The sequence below is a fragment of the Salmo trutta genome, chromosome 32, assembly GCF_901001165.1.
Source record: "Salmo trutta chromosome 32, fSalTru1.1, whole genome shotgun sequence".
Lineage (NCBI taxonomy): Eukaryota > Metazoa > Chordata > Actinopteri > Salmoniformes > Salmonidae > Salmo > Salmo trutta.
Genome location: NC_042988.1, coordinates 31,695,952 through 31,723,607, shown reverse-complemented (window position 1 = coordinate 31,723,607; position 27,656 = coordinate 31,695,952). Strand labels below are relative to the sequence as shown.

Below are 27,656 nucleotides of genomic sequence, written 5' to 3'. Positions count from 1 at the left end.
CATGAACAGTGTATCTCTCCCTCACGCACGCACGCACACACACAAAACACAACACACACACAGTAGATGGCAGAGTTGTCCTAGACTAGAGTGTTGAAATATGAACCGTTTGGAATAGACAAACATTTCTGCCTGTTTCTGGAAATGAACACAAGGGAAATAGCTCTGAGGATTCATTAAAATAATGAACTTCATTTTGACACAATTCAATATAACCCAGGTTCATGGAAATAAGTAAGTTTGAAAATAAGGGCATTTGCTGTATGCCTGAGGCTTGTGAATCTGTGTTAGAATGGTTTCTTCTGCTATATTTCCTTTCCCCTCTTCTTAATCAATGGTGCTCATGTTGCATCTCATCCAGATGATCCCTTACGTAGTCAATATAGTTGTGAATCTCTGAGATGCGCTTGCGATTCCGCTTCACCTCTTCATCTTGTACCTGCATGGACAGGCGAATAAGAGACAAAACAACAACAAATGAAAACACTCCAAGGTTAGAATATTCTTCATGGTGGAAAACTGGAAATTGTCATACTGAGTGTTTGTGGCAATGCCTTGCCTTCCCCATAGAAATACAATGTATGTCATCCTATTTCAACGCATTCCCCATAGAAATACAATCTATGTCATCCTATTTCCATGCATTCCCCTGCCTACCGATTTCATCAGAGCACTCATCCAGCTGTTGCAGCGCATCATGAGCTCGTCCTCACGGTTGTCGATCTTCAGCAGGTGGGTGTCGTGGGAGGCGCTGACTGCATTGATCACTGTGTCCTTGTCTACAAACAGCTGCATGGGGGACAGACAGACACTGTGTAACACAGAAGAATGATGCAGGGTGAAATTACCCCAAGACACTGATCTTGGGTCAGTTTTTCATTCTCAACATAATGGGTAAGGTTAGGATTGAGGGAGGGAAAGCTGATCCGAAATCTGTACCTAGGGGAAACTTCACCATGGCACCAGTGGGATCAAGATACTGCTGAGTGCCACTGGGGAAAGTGTTGCTGAGGTGCTACAAATCTTAATTTGACTCTGCTTCTCACAACAAGAAAATAATCCTGCAGAAACAGGAAATATTAATTATTATGTGGATTATAATTAATATACATTTTTTGTAGGGGTTGACATATTTTTCGTTAGGGCAATTACAAACTTTAGAAGACTTTTTAAACCTGCGCTGGTAAATTCTCTGTGACAACAGACTGATTAAATTAAGATAGCAGATCTGTAGTTTCAATAGCAGTGACACTGGAAATGTTGTCAGAGAGGAAAGGGTGGAAAAGCAGTAAGAACAGAATACAGTTGGACTGTGTGCAGTGGGTTTGAGTGCAATATGGATGAGCATGTACACATACAATATTAAATCAAATTGTAATTGTCACATGCTTCGTAAATGAGAGTGAAATGCTTCCCAACAATGCAGAATACAATATGATGAGTGTGGAAGTGTGTGTGTGGCAAATGTGTGCTTGTGTGGAAGTGTTATGTGCAAGTGAGTGTGTTCAGTGCATTCGGAAAGTATTCAGACCCCTTGACTTTATCCATATTTTGTTATGTTACAGCCTTATTCTAAAATGGATTAAGTAAATAAAAAATCCTCATCAATCTACACATAATACCCCATAATGACAAAGCAAACATTTAGCAAATGTATTTTTAAAAAAACCCACAGAAATACCTATTTACATAAGTATTCAGACTCTTTAATATGAGACTCGAAATTGACCTCAGGTGCATCCTGTTTCCATTGATCATCCTTGAGATGTTTCTTCAACTTGATTGGAGTCCACCTGTGGTAAATTCAATTGATTGGACTTTATTTGGAAAGGCACACACCTGTCTATATAAGCTCCCACAGTTGACAGTGCATGTCACAGCAAAAACCAAGCCCTGAGGTCGAAGGAATTGTCCATAGAGCTCAGAGACAGGATTTTGTCAAGGCACAGATCTGGGGTGCGTACCAAAAAATGTTGGCAGCATGGAAGGTCCCCAAGAACATAGCGGCCTCCATCATTCTTAAATGGAAGAAATTTGGAACCACCAAGACTCTTCCTAGAGCTGGCTGCCTGGCCAAACTGAGCAATCAGGGGAGAAGGGCCTTGGTCAGGAGGTGACCAAGAACCCGATGGTCACTCTGGCAGAGCTCCAGAGTTCCTCTGTGGAGATGGGAGAACCTTCCAGAAGGACAACCATCTCTGCAGCACTCCATCAATCAGGCCTTTATGGTAGAAAGGCCAGACGGAAGCCACTCCTCAGTGAAAGGCTCATCACAGCCCACTTGGAGTTTGCCAAAAGGCACCTAAAGGACTCTCAGACCATGAGAAACAAGAACTCTTTGACCTGAATGCCAAGTGTCACGTCTGGAGGAAACCTGGCACCATCCCTACGGTGAAACATGGTGGTGGCAGCATCATGCTGTGGGGATGTTTTTCAGCGGCAGAGACTGGTAGAAAAGTACAGAGAGATCCTTGATGAAAACCTGCTCCAGTGCGCTAAGGACCTCAGACTGGGGAGAAGGCTCACCTTCCAACAGGACAACGACCCTAAGTACACAGCCAAGACAATGCAGGAGTGGCTTCGGGACAAGTCTCTGAATGTCCTTGAGTGGCCCAGCCATAGCCCGGACTTGAACCCGATCAAACATCTCTGGAAAGACCTGAAAATAGCTGTGCAGTGACGCTCCCCATCCAACCTGACAGAGCTTGAGAGGATCTGCAGAGAAGAATGGGAGAAACTCTCCAAATACATGCATGCTAAGCTTGTAGGGTCAAACCCAAGAAGACTCGAGGCTGTAATCGCTGCCAAAGGTGCTTCAACAAAGTACTGAATAAATGTTATATTTCCGTTTATTTTTATACATTTTCAAAAATGTATAAAAACCTGTTTTTGCTTTGTCATTATGGAGTATTGTGTGTAGATTGATGAGGGAAACAAATAATTGAATCCATTTTAGAATAAGACCGTAACATAACAAAATGTGGAAAAAGTCAAGCGGTCTGAATACACTGTATGTTTTGGAGTGTCAGTGTAAGTATGTGTGAGTATGTGGGTAGAGTCCAGTGTGTGTGCATAGAGTCAAAAAAAGTTAGTGCAAAAAAAGGGTCAATGCAGATAGTCCAGGTAGCTATTTAGTTAACTATTTAGCAGTCTTATGGCTTGGGGGTAGGAGCCCTTTGATCCCAGACTTGGCACTCTGGTACAGTTGCCGTGCGGTAGCAGAGAGAACAGTCTATTACTTGAGTTGCTGGAGTCTTTGACAATATTTGAAAATGTTTGTGGAGATAAGAGACAGGGTTGAGAGAGGAGTAGGGAAACACTATTTAGGCTGCGTCTCAAATAGCCACCTATTCCCTATATAGTACACTACTTTTGACCATGGCCTATAGGATGTGCTGTAGACACAGGTATTTTCTGACACTGACCATTCGGACATCATCAGGCATATCCTCCTCCAGCTCATTCTTGGCCACTCGCTCCAGGGTTGCCACAGCGATTTCCAGTAGCTTCTCGTGATGGTGGTTCTCTAAGTCTCGGCACTGGGCGAAAGTGGGTCTGTGTCAAGGAGACTTTGTCTGAGGCTGTACACTGTATATCAAGCGTGTCAGAGTAGGAGTGCTGAGCTAGGATCAGGTCCTCCCTATCCATGTCATCTTATTAATTGGAAAACTGATCCTAAATCAGCACTCTAACTCTGAGACGCTTGGTACATACAGACCCTGATTTGAATAACTGCATCAGTGCACTGTAACACCATTATAATACACATGCAACTTGTAGTTATATTGAAATAAATACTTAAGGTAGCAAAGGATATATTCCTTGAACAACTTCAATGAATCCGGCAACCATGTCTGAAATGTTCCTCTCAAAATCTTTGATTATGTCCTATGGAAGAAAAAAAAAAGGTGTAACATGCGTTGTATAGAGGGGACCAAGGCACAGCGTGTTGCGTGCTCATAATTATATTTGAATGAAAACGAACACTTATACAAAAGAAACAAAACGAGAGTCAACAGTTCTGTCAGGTTACGTGAATGAAACAGAAAACAAAACAGAAAAACAACTACCCACAAACACAATAGAAAAAACCCCAACTTAAATATGATCTCCAATTACAGGCAACGAGGACCAGCTGCCAACTTAAACATAGAAATAGAAAACATAGAAAACCACCCAAAACACCCCCTGTCACGCCCTGACCTACTTTACTATAGAAAATGACATCTTCCAAGGGTCAGGACGTGACAGTACCCCCCCCCCCCCAAAGGTGCAGACTCCGAATGCAACTAAAAAACAACAACAAAAGAAACCACAAAACAAAAAGGGAGGGTAGGGAGGGTGACAATTGTCTATGGCGGTTCTAGTGCAGTACCCAGAACCTTACCATCCAGCAGATCCTCCAGCAGCGGAGGTGGCTCCGGTTCGGGGCGTAACCACCGCTCCATCCGCAGATCTCTCTGCTTCTGTAACACCGGACCGTGGATCGTTGTGGAAGGAACCGGACTGTAGATCATCGCCGGGGAGGCTCTGGGCCGCCGCCGGAGGCTCCGGGCTGCGGAGCGTCGCCGGAGGCTCCGGGCTGGGGAGCGTCGCCGGAGGCTCCGGACTGAGGAGCGTCGCCGGAGGTTCCGGACTGGGGAGCGTCGCCGGAGGCTCCGGACTGGGAAGCGTCATTATAGGTTCCGGACTAGGGACCGTTGCTGCAGGCTCCAGGCCATGGATCATCTCTACAGGTTCCGCGCCATGGATCATCACTGGAGGCTTCGATCCATGGATTATGTCTACAGGCTCCGGACCATGGATAATCCCTACAGACTTCTTGCCATGGATTATCTCTACAGACTCTGGGCCATGGATTACCTCTGGAGGCTTCGTGCCATGGAACATCCCTACAGGCTCCGGGCCATGGATCATCACTACAGGCTTCGTGCCATGGATCATCTCTACAGGCTTCAGACCATAGATTATCACTGGAGGCTTTTCTCGTGGAGCTGGAACAGGTCTCACCGGACTGGAGAGACGCACTGAGGACCAGGTGCGAAGAGCAGGCACCGGCCGTACTGGGCTATGGAGGCGCACTGGAGGGAGAGTGCGAGGAGCAGGCACAGAACGTACTGGGCTATGGAGGCGCACTGGAGGGAGAGTGTGAGGAGCAGGCACAGGACGTACTGGGCTATGGAGGCGCACTGGAGGGAGAGTGCGAGGAGCAGGCACAGGCTCACCACAAAAAGCACGGGGAGTTGGCTCAGTTCTCACCCCTGGCCCCGCCAAACTACCCGTGTGCCCCCCAAAAAAATGTTTTTGGGGGCTGCCTCTCGTTCTTCCCTGGTAGGCTACGATACCTGTCTATTATCTGGCCCCAAGTCCAGTTTCTCCTTTCAATCCAATCCTCATTAGACCAGGTATCCATCTCTGGTGCAGCGTGTTGCGTGCTCATAATTATATTTTAATGAAAACGAACACTTATACAAAAGAAACAAAACGACAGTCAACAGTTCTGTCAGGTTACGTGAACGAAACAGAAACAAAATGGAAAAACAACTACCCACAAACACAATAGAAAAAACCCCAACTTAAATATGATCTCCAATTAGAGGCAACGAGGACTAGCTGCCTCCAATTGGAGATCAACCCAAAAAACAACAACATAGAAATAGAAAAACTAGAACATAGCAATAGAAAATATAGAAAACCACCCAAAACACTCCCTGTCACGCCCTGACCTACTTTACTATAGAAAATGATATCTTACAAGGGTCAGGACGTGACAAAAGGAGAATAGTTATTGACATATGAATAACGTATCTCAAATTGAAATCTGTGTTTTGATATCAAATGGAAAATAAAAATAAATAAATTAACCACTCCAAACATTATTCTATAAATGAGAGCTTCCATATGAACTGTTGCACGTGTACTATAATTTTTTATTTATTTATTTCACCTTTATTTAACCAGGTAGGCAAGTGAACATCAACCGTGCACACACACACACACACACACACACACACACACACACACACACACACACACACACACACACACACACACACACACACACACACACACACACACACACACACACACGGGAATAATAGATTTTCTCAAGGTGTGGAAAATGCTGTACTCAAAGATAAGGCGAATTACTTCTATATTTAAAGGTTTAATAGACAGACAGACAAACATATGCATATGGAGAGACAGACATGTTCCTCTGAGAGGTTTGTAGCAATCTACCAACCTCCTCAAGGGCAGGCAAGCATAAATACTCTTGCTTATCTGTTGGTTCTCCAAGTGTTCCGGGCCCCTGGTCACAACATAAATCAAGGTTGTCGAGACCACTTGGGTCAGAGTGAGCCGCATATTAGACGTCTCTATCATTTGAAACTCCCGATGGCTGAATTTATAGCCATTGGCACTTGGCCTCAGGGAGGTCACCTAGAGGTCACCTAGGATAACAGTTTATGCATTATGGGGCCTCCTAACTACAAAAGAAGTTGGACCTGTTCTGATATGGACCTTGGGCTTTCCCACCCAGACCCAATATGCATACATTTTTTGAACTTTAAATATGGAGACCCATTTTTTAAGCGTCTTTATTAACCGGAGCTGATAAAGCGCAAGAGGAGGAAGAGAAAGGTGGCGCTGTGAGGGAGTGACACAGGGAGCTGGGAGGGAGAGACGACAGACAGCAAACAACCAACAAGCCAAAACGCACTATAGTAAACAAATAGCTGCCATAGCTAGGTTATTTATCATCCAATATGATTACACAGTACCTGTTTTGACTGCATCAAACCTGGAGAAGCTAGCTAGTTAAGTTAGCTAACATTAGCTAGCTAGGGTAATTGAGGATGCAGTGCATGTGCTTTCTCATCCTTTTAAAAAAACATTTTAATATATATTTTTTTTAATTTTAGAAATTGCATTGTTGGTTAGAGCCTGTAAGTAAGCATTTCACTGTACCTGTTGTATTCGGTGCACGTGACAAATAAAGTTTGATTTGATTTGATTAACAACAACTCCATTCATAATATTAAGTAGCAGTCTACCTGTTGGCTCTTGGTCGTTGTAGCCTATCCTTCTCCTTAAACTTTTAATTCAGTCATTTTAATGCCATCTCCCAATGATTACATATCTCCTAACTTTTGCCACACACAGAGGCTATATGACTGTAGCCTATTGACGCATTGATGACTAACGATTGGTCAACAACAACAACTACTGCAGCAGTCACGTTCGGCTCTGTACGGGTCCTTCCAGACAAGTCAGTTAGAATGACACAGACCCAAGGCCTCCCGAGTGGCACAGCTCTCTAAGGCACTGCATCGCAGCTGGACAGTGTTTCCTCCGACACATTGGTGTGGCTGGCTTCCGGGTTAAGCGAGCAGTGTGTCAAGAAGCAGTGCGGCTTGACAGGGTCATGTTTTGGAGGTCGCACGGCTCTCGACCTTTGTCTCTCCAGAGTCTGTAGGAGAGTTGCAGCGATGGGACAAGACTGTAAATACCAATTGGATATCACGAAATTGGGGAGTAAAAGTGGTCAAAGTAAAAAATGTAATTTAAAAAAAATTACAAAAAAGGACACATACCCGAGACCCATGACAATCATATGAGGTCCGACCCAGACCCGTGACATTATTTAGAATTCTGGATCCACCCCTACTCGGGTCCCAGATCGGGTATCTGGTATGAGTACAGGTGGATCCGTAAAAACCTCTACTCCTAACCTCTTGGAAGTTATTCAGTTCAGATTTAAGGGCGACCAAGAATGTAGATCTTAACAACACACAGATAGACACACACACACACACACACACACCTCCAGCTGGTCAACTAGCTGCAGCTCCTGGGTCATGAGGCTGTCACAGAGCTGGTTAATCTCCTCGCTGCAGTGGTTCAGCTGGGCCTCCACGAGACGTGTGTCTGTGGCCTGCTGCATCTCAGACATCACCTGTGTGTGTGGCCACGTGGAGATACACAACATTTATGTGTGATTTGCACAATTTTTTTGTGATTTGTAAGATTTATGTACAGTGGATGAAAACGAACACAAGAACTAGAATAAACACATAAAAACAGATAACATAGAACATAAACCAAAAACCCCGAAACACACAAAACAAACACCCCCTGCCACGCCCTGACCAAACTACAATAACAAATAACTCCTTTTACTGGTCAGGACGTGACAGTAACCCCCCCCCCAAAGGTGCAGACCCCGAATGCACCTCACAAACAAAACTCCACAAAAATAACCCCAAACTTAAAGGGAGGGAAGGGAGGGTGGCCACCGTCACCGACGGTTCTTGAGCTACACCCCCCCCCTTCCCAATACTCCCCCCAACGGAAGTGGCTCAGGAGCGGGATGCAGACCCCGCTCCACCACTTGCTCACCCCACTTTGGTGGCGCCTCTAGAGCGGGGTCCCTCGCCGCCGACCCCGGGCCGGGAACCCTCGCAGCGGGCGACTCTGGCAGCGCCGGACAGGCGGGCGACTCTGGCAGCGCCGGACAGGCGGGCGACTCTGGCAGCGCCGGACAGGCGGGCGACAATGGCAGCGCCGGACAGGCGGGCGACTCTGGCAGCGCCGGACAGGGTGAGTGCGGGGAACAGGAACAGGACGTACTAATGGCAGAGTGCTCACAGCAGGCACTGGCTGTACCGGGTTATGGAGGCGCACTGGAGGGTGAGTGCGGGGAGCAGGAACAGGACGTACTAATGGCAGAGTGCTCACAGCAGGCACTGGCTGTACCAGGTTATGGAGGCGCACTGGAGGGTGAGTGCGGGGAGCAGGAACAGGACGTACTGGACTGGGCTGGCGCACTGGTGACCTGATGCGTGGAACTGTCTTAGGAGGCGCCAGACTAGTGACACACACCACAGGGCTAGTGCGAGGAGGGACAGGACGTACTGGACTGGGCAAGCGCACTAAAGGCCTGAAGCGTGGGGCTGGCTTTGGAGGCGCCAGCCTAGTAAAACGCACCACAGGGCTAGTGCGAGGAGCAGGCACAGTGTAAACCGGACCCTGGAGACGCACTGGAGGTCTGGAGCATACAGCCTGCACAACCCTTCCTGGCTGAGTGCTCAACTTAGCCTGGCCATACTGAGGAGCTTTTACCAATCGCACCGGCCTTTGAATGCGTCTGGGCAATACAGTGCGCATTTCCGCATAGCTCGGTGCTTTCTTGATCCGTCGCTCCCCGTAATAAGCACGGGGAGTTGGCTCAGGTCTCCATCCTGACTCTGCCCAACTCCCCGTGTGCCCCCCCCAAAGAAAATTTTGGGGGGGATGCCTCTCGGTCTCCTCTAGCTCCCTTAGTTTGTCCTCCCAGAATTGTCGTTCATCCTCTCACGTCCATCCTCTCACGTCCATCCTTTTTTTTTTTTGGTGCTCCAATCCCCGCTGCTTGGTCCTGGTTTGTTGGGTAGTTCTGTCAGGTACGTCGTAGAAAGTGGACTGAGGCGCAGCGGGTATCGTGCTCATCTTCTTTTATTTATATAAGTGAACACTTAAACAAAATAAATCGACGTCAACCAACAGTTCCGTAAAGACACAAGGACTATACGAAAACCAACTACCCACAAAAACCATGAAGAAAAAAAACCTACTTAAATATGATCTCTAATCAGAGGCAACGAGATTCTGCTGACTCCAATTAGAGATCAACCCAAAATACACAACATAGAAATATAAGAACTAGATAAACACATAGAAACAGATAACATAGAACATAAACCAAAAACCCCGAAACACACAAAACAAACACCCCCTGCCACGCCCTGACCAAACTACAATAACAAATAACCCCTTTTACTGGTCAGGACGTGACAGGTCTACTCATTAAGATTTGTAGATCTGTCAGTCTGCACTGAACCGGATGCTCACAAACGTGACCATTTCCCTGTCAGTGCAAGTGAAAGCCGGTTTTGACTAGATGGAATGCTGCTAATATCAGAAGTTACTCTTCGTAGCATGTTAGGAGTTTTTACGCAGCAGGTTAGGAGAATCAATGTAGCAGGTTAGGAGAATTAGGTTAAGGTTAGGAAAAGCATTATTGTTAGCAAAAATGCAAAAATTCTCCTCGACGCTACTCGGATATGCACGTTTTGACGTCACTTTGACATTAGCGGCATCCCTTCTTGACATGACCGTAAAAGCTAGTCCCATGACGCACCTGTCTCCTGGCTTTCTCAAAGTCTGCAGCGATCTGTGCTGCTCTCTGCTGGTTGTCGTCCACAGCTTCTCTGGAACAGTCAAAGAAGGACTTGACCTCGTCTTCCCTCCGGGTGCGCTGTGCCAAGCCAATCTCAAACACCTGCACACACAGCGCCACCAGGTGGCTCTTGTATGTAGGAACAGAGTCAAGGAAGGAGCCTTCCATGCAATAGTAGAATAATCGACTTGTGTTTTTTTCCATTTTTTTTCTCTCCTTGAAATCCCTATCTTACAACAAGATATATCATTCTACTATTATTTCACCTGCCTCTGCTTTTAGCCATCCATCAAATCAAGGGCCAGTTGTCGAAGGGAGAAGGCATGCTCCAAATAGACTGACACTGTGAGAACAGAGTTTGGAGAAGGATATGTCTCTAGTAGTAGAGACACTCCGGGGAGGTAGGCCAGCTTTGCTGCCTCTGCATCATCTGCGTACATGCTGTCAAACAGATATGGGCCATTCAAGAGCTCCACAAAGGCATCCTGTAGGTAGGGAAGACAAACACACACACACACACACACACACACACACACACACACACACACACACACACACACACACACACACACACACACACACACACACACACACACACACACACACACACACACACACACACACACACACACAACAGTAGATGGCAGAGTTGTCCAATGATTTCAAGCTCAATGCACACATGGATGCAGAATGTATGCTTTGCTCTGAATGTAGGTTTTTCGTAGGTTACCCTGTGCAACTGCAGCTCGTCCTCTTGCTCTTGCCTAGCGTCCATCGCCCTTCTCTCCTGGGCCTCATTGTGGCGCATCTCCTCAATGGCATACTGGTATTTTCCAAACGCCTGCTCTCGCTACAAAAGGAAATACTTAATGTTCAATGCCCGCCCGAATGGTTGGTAAAGTAAGAAAAAAGCAAGGTATTCATGTATTCATACAAACTAATGGTATATCCAGAGAAAAATGTATAAACTAGACCTTTGGAACTGTTTTCTTTAAATCTGTGGTTACAATATGGATGGGATGTGTAAAGGTATGGCAGTTCAGCAGTTTTGTGATTCTGCATTTAGTATGGTGCTTATTCAGCTGTCTGATTCCCAGGGGAAACGTTTGTAATCCATGACTAACCGTTTGGTAATGCTCTCGTTTACGTCAATGCTTTAATTCATCAGGACAGGAATGTCCCTGAGCCTAGGCATAAATCTCTTATTTTGTAAGACTTGTGTTTTGTAAGACTTATGGTATGTTGGTGTGGATACAAGCACATATATATACTGTACAACCTTGTCAGCCCATTGGTTCTCCTGTGCCTGTCGCTCTAGCGCCAGGGATGTGTTTCTAATAGGTACAGATCTAGGATCAGCTTCCCCTCCCTGATCCTAACCTTAATTATTAGTGGGGGGATTACAAGACTGACCCAATATCAGTGTCAAGGGGCAATTTCACCCTATTCCGTCACTCACTGTTTGTTCATCCAATAGCCTGAAGTCCAAGTAAACCAACTCTGGAAGGTAGGCAGCAACAAAGATTTTGTAGCGGTCCTCTTTGCAGATGGGGTTTCCAGCTAGGTTGAGAGTGCGCAGGTTCTTGAACTTTCTAAGGTAGATCACCTGGGAATCAGAGGATATGGTTGATTGCAATTCCTACAGTGTCCAGCAAACATGCAATACCAGCCCATACCATGAAAATAACATATTTTGTCACAAATATTCGACAGTATACAATTTCAGAGTTTACATTCATAATTTGAAACATAAACAATAAATGTAGGTAGTGTATGAAAGTTACTCACATTTTCCAACTGAGCCAGGAAGTTGTTCCCAATAGAGAGAACGTGTAGGTTTAGGAGTGTGTCCATGTTCTCAATGACAGAGATTCTGTTGTTGTAGAGACTCAAGTCTTCCAGCTTCACCAGAGAATCCAACCCCTCGATCTCCTCAATGTTATTGAAGGACAGATCTAGAGGAGAAGCGGAGATAGAGAGAAAGATAATATTGATAATTAGGCCATAATAGCCTTGTATCAGTGAAGGGCTTGTCTTTTAGTGAAAAACAATATAGTCATCTTGATCTAGCTATATACAGTTTAACATATACATTATCTGTCTAACATTTACTGTATGTGGAACATATTCAGGGTCTGTGAGAGACCTTTCTTACCTAGCCATTTCAGATTAGTGAGGCGCCCCAGTCCTTCAATCTTCTCAATGATGTTATTGTCCAGTTGTAGCTTGGTCAGAGACGTGAACTGCCACAGGTGATCAATCTTCAGGATGTCTATGGACAAAAATGTAAAAAATATGGACAAATTAAGGTATAAAAACTATTTCCACTGCAACTATTGCCCTTGTCTCTGTGGACAATGGACATGACATGCCTGCACCAAAAAGTATGCAAATGAATGAAGAACATCAACATCTGTCAAATGTCTTACTTTTGTAGTCTAGGCGCAATTGGCAGACTTCTTCATACTGGATGCCCTCCTCCTTGGCAATCTGCCCAGCCTGGTCTTGAGGGCCTTGCTCCTCCACTGCCTTCTGCAGCAGCTCCTCGTCCACCAAACTGGGCTCTGCGGTATCATATAGCCTGCTCATCCTGCTAATGTCTCTGGATCCCCTGACACTCTACCCTGTACTGTTACTGTGGAGAGAAGGGCAGCTCAATATCAAATGCTGTATTCAGTGCCACTGTCTGGCGGTGGTTGTAGGTTAAACAAATGTTTTTCTGATTGATAAACAGTGAGTCTCAATGTCATCACAATCCTGCCAGGTACGTAGCTTTGTAGAGTTGAGTGGCTGTTTTGCAATAACAAATAAACACAAACTGTGTATAATGTATTTATGCTAGGTTAACTCGCTAACGTTAGCTATGGTGGCTAGCTATAAATATTGTAAACAAACGTTTATATACCTAGCTATAGTACAGTAACTTAACGTTAGCTAGCTAATAGTAGCTAGTACTTTTTCAGCAGCAACACAACACAACAAGCCAGAGCTGAGTAACCTAATTTCTGCTAAATTAAAAAGGTATGAGATTGCTCTCTCACACAAGCTGCTGTTTTGAGAGACCACAAGAAAACCAAACAACAAAGTAATTTGAAAAAAAATGTATGTTATCAGCCTCATACCTTTCAAACCCACGTCTGCTGCACAAAGATGTATACTGTTGCCTAGCAACCAGGCAGCAGGACTAGGCTACATTGAACACGGAAAAGTTGATAGCTAAACCGTTTTAAACCGTTTCACAGAGGATACAGATGCTATATGCGATATGCACTATGCGAACCAGTGTAAGCATTACTATGAGATTTATTTGTGAATATTATGTACTTAAATTACAATTATTAGAATCAAGGGGATCATAAATGTTAACTCTTCTAGTCAGGATCAGAGCTGTATTGGTCAGGATTTCCTGAATGATGCCATGTAACCCACAGTTTATCTAGCTAGTGTATCCCATCGAGTGCAGTATGTTGGAAATGATATGGATATTCAGAATCAATTCACTCAAACAACAACAATAGTTTGATAGTACAGATTGTAGGGAAAGGTTTAAAGTATTTTCCCCAAACAACAATACTTTATTTTAATATTAAAATATATATTTTTTAAATGTAACCTTTATTTAACTTGGCAAGTAAGTTAAGAACAAATTATTATTTACAATGACGGCCTACACCGGCCAAACCCGGACGACGCTGGGCCAATTGTGCGCTGCCCTTTGGGACTGCCGATCACTGTAGGTTGTGATACAGACTGGATACATAACATGAACAGTAACGTTAAAATCGATCACATCCAGCAAGGGCTTGGATCTTGTGCATAGATAGCTAGCTATCTTTAGTGTTGGTGGTGAACATACCCTGGATAGCTGCTAATTTTGATGGACAATAAATCCAGCCATACAGATTGATATCTCAGTTTTATCTTCCAATGTGGTTGCTCAGTGGGAGGGACTTGCAGATAATGCGCCTCTCTTCCAGCTTCTGTCATTCTGTGGGTATTGTTTGTTGTCATAAAGATGGAGTTCTTACTGGGCAATCCGTACAGCACTCCTGTGGGCCAGTGCTTAGGTAAGTTACCAGCTATAGATGCTGTTTAATCAGCTCTTATAAACCCATAATGTAAGGTTTGAATGTTGACTTACATGTGTTATTGTACGGCATTCAGAAGCGAGCTAAGCTAGCTAGCTGTAGCATCATCGACCAGCTACAGTAACCTTATAAATATCGGTTCGCGGCTAGCCCATGCAAACGTTAGCTAAGCTAACTGGAATCAGGGTGGCACATTTGCTGAAAAGTACAAATTTGCTCCAAATGAAGCGAAATGATTTCACGGGGGAGTTTTCTACTGGATTCTCATTTGTTTTGAAATGCAATGATACAACAGCTGGGTAACAGTTTTTCAGTTGAAATTGTTTATCAATGGCGATGTGCGGTCTCATTTGCCAATTACTGTTTTTATGATACTGACTAGTGCTTTTAAACTAATTAATGAATTCACATTTGAACAGTTGGTCTGTATTCTTTAAGCTCGTACACACACTCAGTGGTACAGGCATGACATTGATAATGGAAGGGGATAAACGGGAAGATACGTCATTTGACCAATGCTGAAAATGCAGACAAATCACAATGAGCTTTCTCACAAATACTGATGACACATTAGCAAAACACCCTTCAAAGATGATTCATTGTCAGTAACACTGAGTCATTGTAAATCACTTCTGTTACAAGAAGTGATTTGCATTGTCAACCACAGGCAGCTATGTTGCCAGCTTTTCTGTGATTACACAGCTGACCTAGATTTTTATTTAACTTTTATTTAACTAGGCAAGTCAGTTAAGAACAAATTCTTATTTACAGTGACGGCCTACCGGGGAACAGTGGGTTAACTGCCTTGTTCAGGGGCAGAACAGATTTTTACCTTGTCAGCTTGGGATTTGATCCAGCAACCTTTCGGTTACTGGCCCAATGTTCTAACCACTAGGCTACCTGCTGCCACTAAACCATGCACAATTCTTTTCCATGGGCTCCGTTGTTAGGGTAGTAGTTTGGTCAGTTGGGATTGTAATGAATGGTGATGAAGCTAGTCGACATCCCCCTGTAGCTTCCCTCAAAGTTCCCCCTTCCCCCCAGTGCCCTCCCTCCTGCAGCTCCCAAAGACATAGCTTTTTCCGGGCAGTTTCCTGCTCTGTCATTGGGACGAGGAGCTTCAACAGTGCTTATTTGGACTGAAATACTGACAAGTGTTTATGGGCATTAAAGGCATAAGAAAATTAACATGTTAGAAGCTCTTCTGTTTTCCTGATTAGCCCAATACCTAATGGAAGTTGCATTTTGTGTACTACCTGTTACTACCTTCAGGCTTTTATTTTCCACCCTGTCTGTATGGTTTATAGTAGCTCTGGTCCAGGGCTTCACGTGCGAGTGAGCGTCAGTAAGCCACACATAATGCCCTGGACCAGAGCTAGGTTCATACTGAGGCCTTATACAGTAGGGCATGCAAAATATATGGATAGGGAATGCCTGATTTGATAGGCTTGGTCCACTGTGTATCAAATCAAATCAAATCAAATTTATTTATATAGCCCTTCGTACATCAGCTGAAATCTCAAAGTGCTGTACAGAAACCCAGCCTAAAACCCCAAACAGCAAGCAATGCATGTGAAAGAAGCACGGTGGCTGGGAAAAACTCCCTAGGAAAAACTCCTGAGAAAGGCCAAAAACCTAGGAAGAAACCTAGAGAGGAACCAGGCTATGAGGGGTGGCCAGTCCTCTTCTGGCTGTGCCGGGTGGATATTATAACAGAACATGGTCAAGATGTTAAAATGTTCGTAAATGACCAGCATGGTCAAATAATAATAATCATAGTAGTTGTCGAGGGTGCAACAAGCACGTCCGTAGCCGCAGGCAGAACAGTTGAAACTGGAGCAGCAGCATGGCCAGGTGGACTGGGGTCAGCAAGGAGTCATCATGCCAGGTAGTCTTGAGGCATGGTCCTAGGGCTCAGGTCCTCCGAGAGAAAGAAAGAAAGAGAGAATTAGAGAGAGCATATTTACATTCACACAGGACACCGAATAAGACAAGAGAATACTCCAGATGTAACAGACTGACCCTAGCCCCCCGACACATAAACTACTGCAGCATAAATACTGGAGGCTGAGACAGGAGGGATCAGAAGACACTGTGGCCCCATCCGATGATACCCCCGGACAGGGCCAAACAGGCAGGATATAACCCCACCCACTTTGCCAAAGCACAGCCCCCACACCACTAGAGGGATATCTACAACCACCAACTTACCGTCCGAAGACAAGGCCGAGTATAGCCCACAAAGAGTGTGCATAGATCTGTAGTGTGTGTAGTGTGCATAGATCTTCTATCTACTGTACTAATAACCATGACAGTTAGCTTTGCGAACAGCTCTAAGGCTTTTATAATCACAGTCATAATATCTTAAGGCTCAGTTAGCCTAGTTGGTTTACCCCTGCAACAGGTGTAACTGGCTCAGTCTGTGGACATTTCTCCAGGCCCTGCTCCCGGCCTGGGATTTTGGGAGATAACAGAAGGATAATAACTGAGAGATCCCTGCGGTTGGGATTGGTCTAGATGTGGTAAAGCAGGAATCGTTTTTCACTTCTAGGTGAGGGGGGTCTAGGCTATTTGACAACTTCTATAGCACCTCCATATTATAAGTTAAAGGTTAAATTTAAAAAATAGCGTTGTTATAGGCTTGCTGCTTTTGAGGGCTGTTTAACAAGTGTGGACTTCTAAGTTCTGAGGCTATATACTCAGCCTTGTGTTTTGTCACTGGTGATAATTTCCATAAGCATCATTGTCTGTTATATAGTTGCCTGAGAGTCTCTGACTACCAGAAGGGCCCAACATTGGCTATTACTCATATATAAAGCACTTCTCCAGAAACTCCCATACTACATCACTTCTAAATTGGAAATCTAGTAACTATAAGACTCAGTCTCCTGGTTAGTACTAGAGGTTCCGCGGGTCCCCTCTGAGTTAGGGAAGACTGCTTTCAGTTACTATGGCCCTCCGTCCTGGAATGACCTACAGGTCACTCTAAAACTTGATTATTTGGTCCCAAATTGTAAATTTTGGGCTCTTGTTGTTATTGATCGTATATATTTGTTAGTACTGCCCTTTTGAATGTAATGTAATTCATTTGAAATGTTGTAACTGTAATTTGGTTGAATGGTTTCTCACATTGCTTCAACTGTTGTTCTCAGGGCACCATTGGAAATGAGATCCTGGTCCCAATGGGTTCCCCAGGTTAAATAAAGGTTAATAATATAAAATGTAATACAATGGACTGTTTCCAACCCCAGGTGGTGCAGACTCTGTGATAAAGTGTAGTCTGGCCAGAAGGAGAGTGTGGCTGGGCTGAGATAAGATGTGGTTGTGATGATTGGATGGGACTGGGCTGAGATAAGATGTGGTTGTGATGATTGGATGGGACTGGGCTGAGATAAGATGTGGTTGTGATGATTGGATGGGACTGGGCTGAGATAAGATGTGGTTGTGATGATTGGATGGAACTGGGCTGAGATAAGATGTGGTTGTGATGATTGGATGGGACTGGGCTGAGATAAGATGTGGTTGTGATGATTGGATGGGACTGGGCTGAGATAAGATGTGGTTGTGATGATTGGATGGGACTGGGCTGAGATAAGATGTGGTTGTGATGAAGGATGGGACTGGGCTGAGATATGATGTGGTTGTGATGATTGGATGGGACTGGGCTGAGATAAGATGTGGTTGTGATGATTGGATGGGACTGGGCTGAGATATGATGTGGTTGTGATGATTGGATGGGACTGGGCTGAGGCTAGGTAGGACTACTGGGCCTATGTACCCTCAGGCAGGGACTGTGTCCTTCATTGATAGAGTCACTGATTATCTAACAGCACGTCTACATCCACAGCAAAACTATTGGATTGGCAATTGCACGAACAATGGAACATGGCAGAATACTAACCAGGGCTCAGTGGATAGAATAGTTAGGCTATAAATGTTTTATAAAGACATTAGCTACAACTATATCAATATCCTATGTTAAAGGTCTTTGTACAGTATTCTTACAGCTCAAGGCCGTTGCTACAACCATAATTATTCTATTTTATGAAGATCTTAGTACTGTACAGGGCATACAATTCACTTTTTGGTCCACCAGCCACTGTGGCAGGTAGATTTAAACAATAAGGCCTGAGGGGGTGTGGTATATGGCCAATATACCACGGATAAGGGCTGTTCTTAAGCATGACGCAACGCGGAGTGCCTGGATATAGCCCTTGCCCTTATTGGCAATATACCACAAACACCCGAGGTACCTTATTGCTATTATAAACTGTTTACCAATGTAATTAGAGCAGTAAAAATAAATGTTTTGTTATACCCGTGGTATACGGTCTGATATACCAAGGCTTTTAGCCAATCACGGCTTTCAGCCAATCAGCATTCAGTGCTCGAACCACTCAGTTTATAATAAAAAATCTACCAGCCACTCAGATTTTTTCCCCCTGCTAAAATTATACCAACAAAACACACAAAAAAACATATGAGCATGCTTTAATGTTTCTAAAACAATAAATGTATTATTAGTAAGAAATAATGTGTTATATTGTTTAATTTCATTTTTTGGTGACCTGAGTCATTAAACCAAACTATCACAGATGAGACAAACATTTTCCTCTGCTCATTTAAGGGTGGGAGGTAACCGTGGTAGCGCGACTAGAGTCATGTTTGAGCCTGTGATTGAGTCTGACTAGGAGAGGCGTTGTTTCTCTTCCCTTGCAATTGGAACTCAAACATAGAAAAACAACCTAGCCTGTGAACAACGCAATGTAAATGGACAAGCCTCACTTCAGTAGACTTTCGGGTCAAGTAAATTAGACCAATTTTTATGCCTGTGCGCAGCGCTTCTAAAAATGCACCTTTCGCTCAGCTCTTCGCATGCACCCAGCCTGGTGGTGTTCCAGCGCAAGATGGAATAGGCTATATAGGATTCGTAGTTCATAGACTTCATTTACCAGCTATGAAACAAAACGACAGAAATACTTTGAAAAAAGCTACTGGAGCATTTATTTTACTATAAATGTGATCGAAATTGACTTTTTATCACAAATGCGAGTGAAATGCTCGCACTGTGAAGCCCTGACTACCCGCCAACGTGGCTGGTGAAATAGACATTTTACCCACCAATGACTTAATCTACCCGCAGGTGTTAATTTTAGGCCCTGGTACTGTATCCTTACTGCTCAAGGCCTTAGCTACAACCATAACTATCCTATGTTATAAAGGTCTTTAGTACTGTATCCTTACTGCTCAAGGCCTTAGCTACAACCATAACTATCCTATGTTATAAAGGTCTTTAGTACTGTATCCTTACTGCTCAAGGTCTTAGCTACAACCATAACTATCCTATGTTATAAAGGTCTTTAGTACTGTATCCTTACTGCTCAAGGTCTTAGCTACAACCATAACTATCCTATGTTATAAAGGTCTTTAGTACTGTATCCTTACTGCTCAAGGCCTTAGCTACAACCATAACTATCCTATGTTATAAAGGTCTTTAGTACTGTATCCTTACTGCTCAAGGCCTTAGCTACAACCATAACTATCCTATGTTATAAAGGTCTTTAGTACTGTATCCTTACTGCTCAAGGCCTTAGCTACAACCATAACTATCCTATGTTATAAAGGTCTTTAGTACTGTATCCTTACTGCTCAAGGCCTTAGCTACAACCATAACTATCCTATGTTATAAAGGTCTTTAGTACTGTATCCTTACTGCTCAAGGCCTTAGCTACAACCATAACTATCCTATGTTATAAAGGTCTTTAGTACTGTATCCTTACTGCTCAAGGTCTTAGCTACAACCATAACTATCCTATGTTATAAAGGTCTTTAGTACTGTATCCTTACTGCTCAAGGTCTTAGCTACAACCATAACTATCCTATGTTATAAAGGTCTTTAGTACTCTATCCTTACTGCTCAGTTGAGATCTTGTCTAGCCTAACCAACTAGACAGATGACAAGGTGGGGGGTAAGCTGTCCTCTCTGCATTGTCTCTGAGAGAATCTCCTAGGATGTCACCCAGGCATATTGCACAAACACTTTCCCATGCATTCAGTCCAGTTTCTCATGGTCAGGCCTTTTTCCGAAGGTGAGATATCGATGTCTGAAGCTGCTAATAGCCACAGTTTATTAGCCCCTAGTCATGCATCTGTGTGATATCGAATGGGAACATATCATGGGTATACTCTGGAGGAAGGAAGATATATTTGTACTGCCTGATCTACTCCATTGGTCATCATGGTCACAATCTGGGACCAGGCTAGAAGGAAGTTGGTCTGAGAAGGTGCAGAATAAAGGTCTTTCATTGCTGTGAGTGTAGCCTACAGGCCAGGGTGTGGCCCCCTGCCCACTGGCCTGCTTCCCCGGCCAGCTTGGTGCCAAGTCATCCTAGATGGCCACCGCTGAACACCACCACACCAGCTAGGCTGAGTCACTACTACCATCATTGTCAGCTCAGAGAGCGGTCTGCTCAGGTCACTGCACACTGTGCCCAGCGAGCAGCAGAGTGGATCTTTAATTTCTTTAGGAGCTACTAGCTTTAAATCATCTGCCCCAGTGTGTTATCTCTCTGGTTGAGTGCTCACTGTACTGTGCTGTACTGTGCTGTCCATAAAGGCCTTCTGTCTGTCCGTGTGGATACAGTGCTGGTGGTGAGAGTGGTACCCAACACCACAGTACAGCAGCAGCAGGACAGGGGAAAGGGATCAGGTTCACTTCTCACAGAGGAAATGGGAGAGCACTCAGAGACAGGGCAACAGAACAGGCAGCAACCCTACTGATGAGGTTTGCTTTGTGCATCTTAATTGTCCTTTCTCATTGCCTTAAGTGGCCTGACAGGCAGGGGGTGGACAGGATGAGAGAGAGAGAGGCTGGGTGTATGTTGTGTGTGTGTGTTAGCGAGTGTGTGTGTTTATGTTTGCAGTGTGTGTGCATGTTATGTTGGGATGTGTGGATGGTGTGTTTGTTTGCGTTGGGTGTGTGTGTGTGTGGCTTGAGGTTTGATACTAGTGAAACTACTCTGTCTCAGAGTACAGTTGGCCTAGATGCTGACTCCATCTCTTTCCCTTTAGCTGCTGAAGAGACAGAGACCATCATAGAGGGAAAGCAGCTAGACATCCTGGAGGAAACAGAACAATCTGCCTGCCATCTCCATTAGTGGAAGGGTTAGTGTAGCTAGCAGGCCCATGGATTTGTCCCTAATGGGTTGGAGCACTCTCTAGTAATAAGCCCTCTATGACGAGATGTTGAAAAGACAGAGGAATAGTTCGGTAACCATGGATACATGTTTGGGTCATATAATGAGTCAATTTCAAATGTCTATCTCAGAGCTATGCATTAGTGGATTGAGGGAGAGAGTGAGAGGGATGAAGACAGACAAAGGGGGAAAAGAGGGAGAGAAAAGATAGTGGGATAGAGAAAGGAAGAGGGTAGAGAGAGAGAGAGAACAGAAGGTGAGCAAAGAGGGATCTGAAACAGAGATTTGTGGAGTTGGCAGTGGATGGCACAGCCTTCCGCCTGTGTGGCCACGTGACTGGTTGTACTGGTTTCACTCCATGGCACTGGGACACTGTCTGGGGGTGGAGCCTGGGTTGAACTCGCACCCAATCAGTCTCTCTTCTATTTGCAAAGCTCTGGTTGTAATGTCTGTCTTGTTTCATGAATAGAGGCCTCAAAAAGGATGACTGTATAGGGCTGTTAGGGTGACCATATTACCGCCACACCGGTGGTCATGAGGGCAGTCAAATTCCACATGACTGTTTAGTCACGGTAATTAGCCTTCTCCAAGCGCTGATGCTGCTGATGGTCATTAGTAGCCTACCAAACGTGCTAACTGCCTGGTACTCAGCACTCTATTGCCCCTCTAATCACTCTGACATCAATGCAAATGTGATCAAAAATCTAATCAAAATTTCACGTGAGCCCATAAGCTCATGTTGCGCAACATTTCTATAGGCTATGCAATTGTGTGAGAAAAGAGATTTGATGGCCTATATTAAAAAGAGGAGGATCCCATCAGTTTTCTATAGGCAAGGCCTACTATATCTATTAAGGGCATCATTACATGTTCCACAAAACGTGATATATCTGATGAAGTGTATTTGTGGTCTATGCTATGTAGGAAAAAACACAACGAGCTCTGAAAATAAGGATAGCAGAACACAGGAGTAATATCAGATCCCATGACTAGAGAAACCCTGTGGCTGTGCATTTCATGGAGACTCGTCACAACATTAGCTCTTTGAGATGCATTGGCATGGAACATGTTAAGACTCCTAGGAGGGGTGGAGATACTGATAATGTATTATTAAGAGAATTGTTTTGGATTCCCCGTTTGTGCACCATGTCTCCTAGAGGTCTGAATCGAGAGTTTGATATCAGACCATTTGTTACCTGAATATGTTACTTCACTTTGATTTGTCTTGCCTTCCAGGTTACCCACTTGGTCATTTTTTAAATGTATATTATGTTCTGGAACCATCACAGTACTCATTTAATTATTAGAGAGTATATTATGTTCTGGAACCATCACAGTACTCATTTAATTATTAGAGATACACGTTTGTTGCATCCACCATGCGTCATGTACACAATGTGAGGTGAAATGTGGATATTTTGGGATGTGGACACTCGGTGTGTTTGACCTGATGAAGATTTGTTTCAGATCAAAACGTTGTCTATAAAGCGGTGAATTGGGAGCTTTAAGGGTGTGCAGGCCTTCTTGTTCTACACTAGAATCCTTTATTAGCCCAGCACCTATGTTTTTAAGGTTGTGCATATGACCACAAACTTTTCCATTGACAATATTAGCCTACCACTTGTGAATGATCTATTATCACTTCTCAAATCAAATGTTATTGGTCACAGACACATATTTAGCAGATGTTATTGCAGGTGTAGTGAAATCACTTGTAAATGATGCCCAGCTTGTGTGCAGTAAGGCAAGAAACAGCACATGCCTTTTTTTGTGCAACTTTTTCAAATCATTGTCGCACACCTCATGTAGCCTAGCCCATAGGCCTATATGTTTTGTTAAGGTTTATATCACAACTAAAGTGGCCAAATAACGCCTTAAAATGAAGCACGTTCATCCGCTTTACAAGGGGTGTAGAGACTAACTGGCGTACATACGCACCGCGTGACTTTCAAGTTGTAGGCTATGTGAGGAAGCCAGGAGATGCTAAATGTGTTTGTTGATTAAAGGTAAATTACCGTGAGACCGGCAATTATTTGCTTCCCAATCAACGTTGGACAAAATGTCATGACCACAACAGCCCTAACTAGGTCTGGTCCTTTCCTTCTCCCTTTTAATTTCGTCTTTCTCCCCGTCTTTTCCTCTCTCTCCCTCCCTGCCTGTCCGCTTTCCAATCCACTTGAGGAGATTACGTGGGGCGTGCCAGTGGAGATAGCAGTGGTTAAGACTTAACAACACTTAATGCTCTGCTGTTCACACACTGGGCCTGAGCAGCTAAACACCGTGTCATGCTGTTTACCTTGGCTTCTCACGTTCTGACATGTTGTTAAGCAGAATACTGTCTGTGTACACAGGAAATACTTTATTTGAGTAATATTTAGATTAGAGAGGCGGTGTGTTAAAAAAAAAGAATAAAAGTGTGTGTGTGTGTTCTCATACTGTGTGTGGGTGTGATTGAAAGGAGAGAAACAGACACCAAAAGCATTAGTCCTTCACACACAGTGGCCTCAGTGGTAGACTGTGATCTGACGGGTTGGAAGGAGAGGGGAGGTAGAGGCCAGAACAGGACACATAACCCCAGAGAGAGGTCCCTGGCCTGGGCATGCCCCTGGGCTGGAGGTGGAAATGTTTTGAGTGACTGAGCCATGAGCTAACCTAGAGCTAGTCTAGTCATCATGACTAACTTTTAAACATTTTAACTCCTAACTCTGTGTTTTGACTCTAAATACCTTTAGCTCTTGCTGGCTCAGTTTCCTTATTTTCTGCCAGCCAAGAACAGGAGTGAGACTAGGTCTGCGTCCCAAATTACACCCCATTCTCTATGTAGTGCACTACTTTCGACCAGGGCTCAAAGGGAATTGTGTTCCATGTGGGACACACAGTTCTTTAATCCTGTTTCATGGAGGGATGAATTCAGCACAGTAATTGGTCGACACCAGTGGTAGTGGACTTCCAGACTTCAGCTCAATTATGTCATTATAAAACTTCAATGTTACTGACTGTGTTGAAAAGCCAATAGCCCAAATCCTGTCACATGTTTCCCTCCATTACTTTCCTCTCTAAGACAATGCAGAGAACACCCATGATCCTGTTTAAATAGGTTAAAATGCATCACACATGAGGTGATTGGTGAAATCACCACAGTGGAAGCCTTGCTCACACCTATCCAAGCATGTTAGATCATCAGACATCAACCTACGTCCAGGAAGGGAGGAAGAATGCATTTTTAACATCTGAAAATGCCTAGGCCTACACTACAGTTATCAAACGAGACACGTCAAGACCGAGAGATTGGCTTACTACAGAAAACCTGTTACTGTTATCTCTTTTTTACGTGCTTGGTTACACAACTTTTTCTCATGCCCACAGTAATGTTACATAAGCCATGGAGTTTAGGCTAATTAGTGCGGCTTGTTGAGGTAAGGGGACAGGTCACAGCGCAGTCAGACTGAAATATAGCCCAAGGCTTAGTGGACAGTGGGTTGGCAGAGTACTGACTCTAGGTCTGTTATAAAACCTGTTTTACATCTCCCATCTTGTCAATCAATCAGGCCTCATTTATTTTACATCAGCAGTTGTCACAAGCTGCCCAGCCTAGACCCCACAGAGCAAGACAAGCAGAAGTGAAAGCACCAGGAAGAACTCCCTAGAAGGAAGAAACCTAGGTAGGAACCAGACCCAAAGGGGAGATTCATCCGTTTTGGGCTGTACCGGTTATTCCTATGGGGTTAGGTGTTGCTCACCGCTCGTCTAGGGGAAACTTCCTACTACTTAGTGTCCTCCTTGGTCCAATCAGCAGGCTTGTTTACTTCCTGTTGTCTTTTCCAGAGAAGGCCACGGATGGCGGCCTACAGGCTGAGGACTGGACCCTCAACATGGAGATCTGTGACATCATCAATGAGACGGAGGAAGGGTGAGCTACAGACTACATCAGAATACTCAACACTTTCACCTGAAAGACGGGCTCACTGGCTGAAAGACGGGCTCACTGGCTGAAAGACGGGCTCACTGGCTGCCTTACTGATTGACTGAACAAGTCACTCGCACAAACACAAACTTCTTATCACACTCAAAAATAACATACAAATGATGTGCACAAATACAATACAACTTTATTGTCCATTAGTTATAGTGAACAACAGACATTTGTCTTCTGCTCTGCACTCAAACTCTCTACATATCACACATGCAGTTGAGACAAGCACAGGGTCAAGCTGCAGTGCAGTTAGAATGGAATGAGAAAATGTCCTTTTTTACTAATTAGCGTTAACTTTTCTTTGAGCTTAATGAGATAAAAGTTGTTGTTGACTCTCCTGAAATTGGTTGAGTGCTGTGACCTTTAGGAACAACTGGAGGGATTCAAACCTACAATTCTTTCCTCTTCCCCGAATCATTCTTCTGCTTCCCCTTTCTCTATCTTTTCTCTCTCTCCCTTTCCGTCTCTCACATTCCTCATGCCCACATGCACTCAGGCTTTGGCGTGCACACACACACACACACACACACACACACACACACACACACACACACACACACACACTGAGACTCTCACTCGCAGCCCCAGTCACTCTATTCTGCTTGACTGAACACTGGGGTGTCTTGTGTTCCAGTCACAGTGGTTAACAGGTCCGGTATGACTGTCTACTGGCTAGCTGTCTGAAGTCCTGGGAGAACACCATTTCAGTACAATCCAGGGGGAAAAAATGCCCCATGTCTTTTGAGATATATCAGTCCCTCGCCTCCATTACAACTTCCACTGCCTACTTGAAGCGTTGTGTAATTTGAGTGTGAAGGTTACCAAGTAACAAATTACTATTGCCTTTGTGTATTGTGGTAGTGTAGGAAGTCAGACATGGTGACAACTGAATGGCATGCAGGCAATCCTCTTTAGGTTCAGACAAGGACATGCATGTGGAAGAAATGCCAGCTAGCTGGACTAATGCCACTTATCAGACAGATAAACATAGACTGCCTACCTGAAACTTCTGGAAGTGGAACTTTTGAGAATGTAACACCCATGCACACCAGTATTCCCTGAGCTCCTCTCTTTCTATAGTCTGTCTGTGTCTGAAGTCTGAAGGCCTCAACTCCCTCCCATAGGAGCCACTAGTGTCAGGGAGAGAACATATCAGTGAGAGACTGACTGTCAGTGAGACTACTGCCTGAGCACTACTCTGTTAATGTTTTATGCACTGCATACACTCAGCTGTGGCTGTCACAGACAGTGATATACACACTCATCTCTCCTCTGAAACTTCAGAGTTCAGAGAGAGGTTCATGGAAGCTCATTACCTCATCTGTAACAGAGAGCTTTCTCTATAAAGATTAGCTTTGATCTTTCTATAGGGCAAACAGACAGACAGGCAGGCAGGCAGAAAGACGGATATAAACTCAGCAAAAAAAAACGTCCCTTTTTCAGGACCCTGTCTTTCAAAGATAATTCGTAAAAATCCATATAACTTCACAGATCTTCTTTGTAAAGGGTTTAAACACGGTTTCCCATGCTTGTTCAATGAACCATAAACAATGACCATGCACCTGTGGAACGGTTGTTAAGACACTAACAGCTTACAGACGGTAGGCAATTAAGGTCACAGTTATGAAAACGTAGGACACTAAAGAGGCCTTTCTACTGACTCTGAAAAACACCAAAAGAAAGATGCCCAGGGTCCCTGCTCATCTACGTGTACGTGCCTTAGGCATGCTGCAAGGAGGCATGAGGACTGCAGATGTGGCCAGGGCAATAAATTGCAATGTCCGTACTGTGAGACGCCTAAGACGGCACTACAGGGAGACAGGACGGACAGCTGATCATCCTCGCAGTGGCAGACCACGTGTAGCAGCACCTGCACAGGATCGGTACATCCGAACATCACACCTGTCCTGTACAGGATGGCAACAACAACTGCCCCGAGTTACACCAGGAACACACAATCCCTCCATCAGTGCTCAGACTGTCCGCAATAGGCTGAGAGGCTGGACTGAGGGCTTGTAGGCCTGTTGTAAGGCAGGTTCTCACCAGACATCACCGGCAACAACGTCGCCTATGGGCACAAACCCACCATCGCTGGACCAGACAGGACTGGTAAAAAGTGCTCTTCACTGACGAGTCGCGGTTTTTGTCTCACCAGGGGTGATGGTCGGATTCGCGTTTAT

At 44.5% G+C, this 27,656-nt stretch overlaps 2 protein-coding genes across 9 annotated transcripts in view; one reads left to right on the top strand and one right to left on the bottom strand.

The window, feature by feature from the left end:
• Window positions 1-162: 162 nt before the first annotated feature.
• drc3 (dynein regulatory complex subunit 3) lies at window positions 163-26,635 on the bottom strand. Of its 3 annotated transcripts, XM_029728763.1 has the most exons (14): window positions 26,477-26,635; window positions 25,244-25,383; window positions 12,649-12,854; window positions 12,375-12,491; window positions 12,008-12,174; window positions 11,679-11,825; window positions 10,950-11,069; window positions 10,592-10,704; window positions 10,181-10,355; window positions 7,826-7,957; window positions 3,818-3,888; window positions 3,426-3,549; window positions 658-789; window positions 163-439 (listed from the first exon to the last, which is right to left on the bottom strand). In XM_029728763.1, the coding sequence occupies exons 3-14, from the start codon at window positions 12,806-12,808 to the stop codon at window positions 332-334; spliced, it is 1,566 nt and encodes a 521-aa protein (XP_029584623.1). In that variant the 5' UTR covers window positions 12,809-12,854; window positions 25,244-25,383; window positions 26,477-26,635; the 3' UTR covers window positions 163-331. The 3 variants fall into 3 exon arrangements, with proteins under 3 accessions (XP_029584623.1, XP_029584624.1, XP_029584625.1); XM_029728764.1 differs by lacking the exons at window positions 25,244-25,383; window positions 26,477-26,635 and adding an exon at window positions 13,342-13,460; XM_029728765.1 differs by lacking the exons at window positions 25,244-25,383; window positions 26,477-26,635 and adding an exon at window positions 13,125-13,144.
• Window positions 14,152-27,656, top strand: part of LOC115171703 (TOM1-like protein 2) — a 36,773-nt gene continuing 23,268 nt past the window's right edge. The window contains exons 1-3 of one of the 6 annotated variants that reach the window (XM_029728758.1): window positions 14,191-14,286; window positions 25,073-25,165; window positions 25,329-25,413. In XM_029728758.1, coding sequence (XP_029584618.1) covers window positions 25,376-25,413 — 38 coding nt within the window. In that variant the 5' untranslated portion in view covers window positions 14,191-14,286; window positions 25,073-25,165; window positions 25,329-25,375. Of the gene's footprint in view, window positions 14,287-25,072; window positions 25,166-25,328; window positions 25,414-27,656 lie in introns of all 6 variants that reach the window. The other 5 variants (XM_029728756.1, XM_029728757.1, XM_029728760.1 and 2 more) reach the window with 5 other exon arrangements.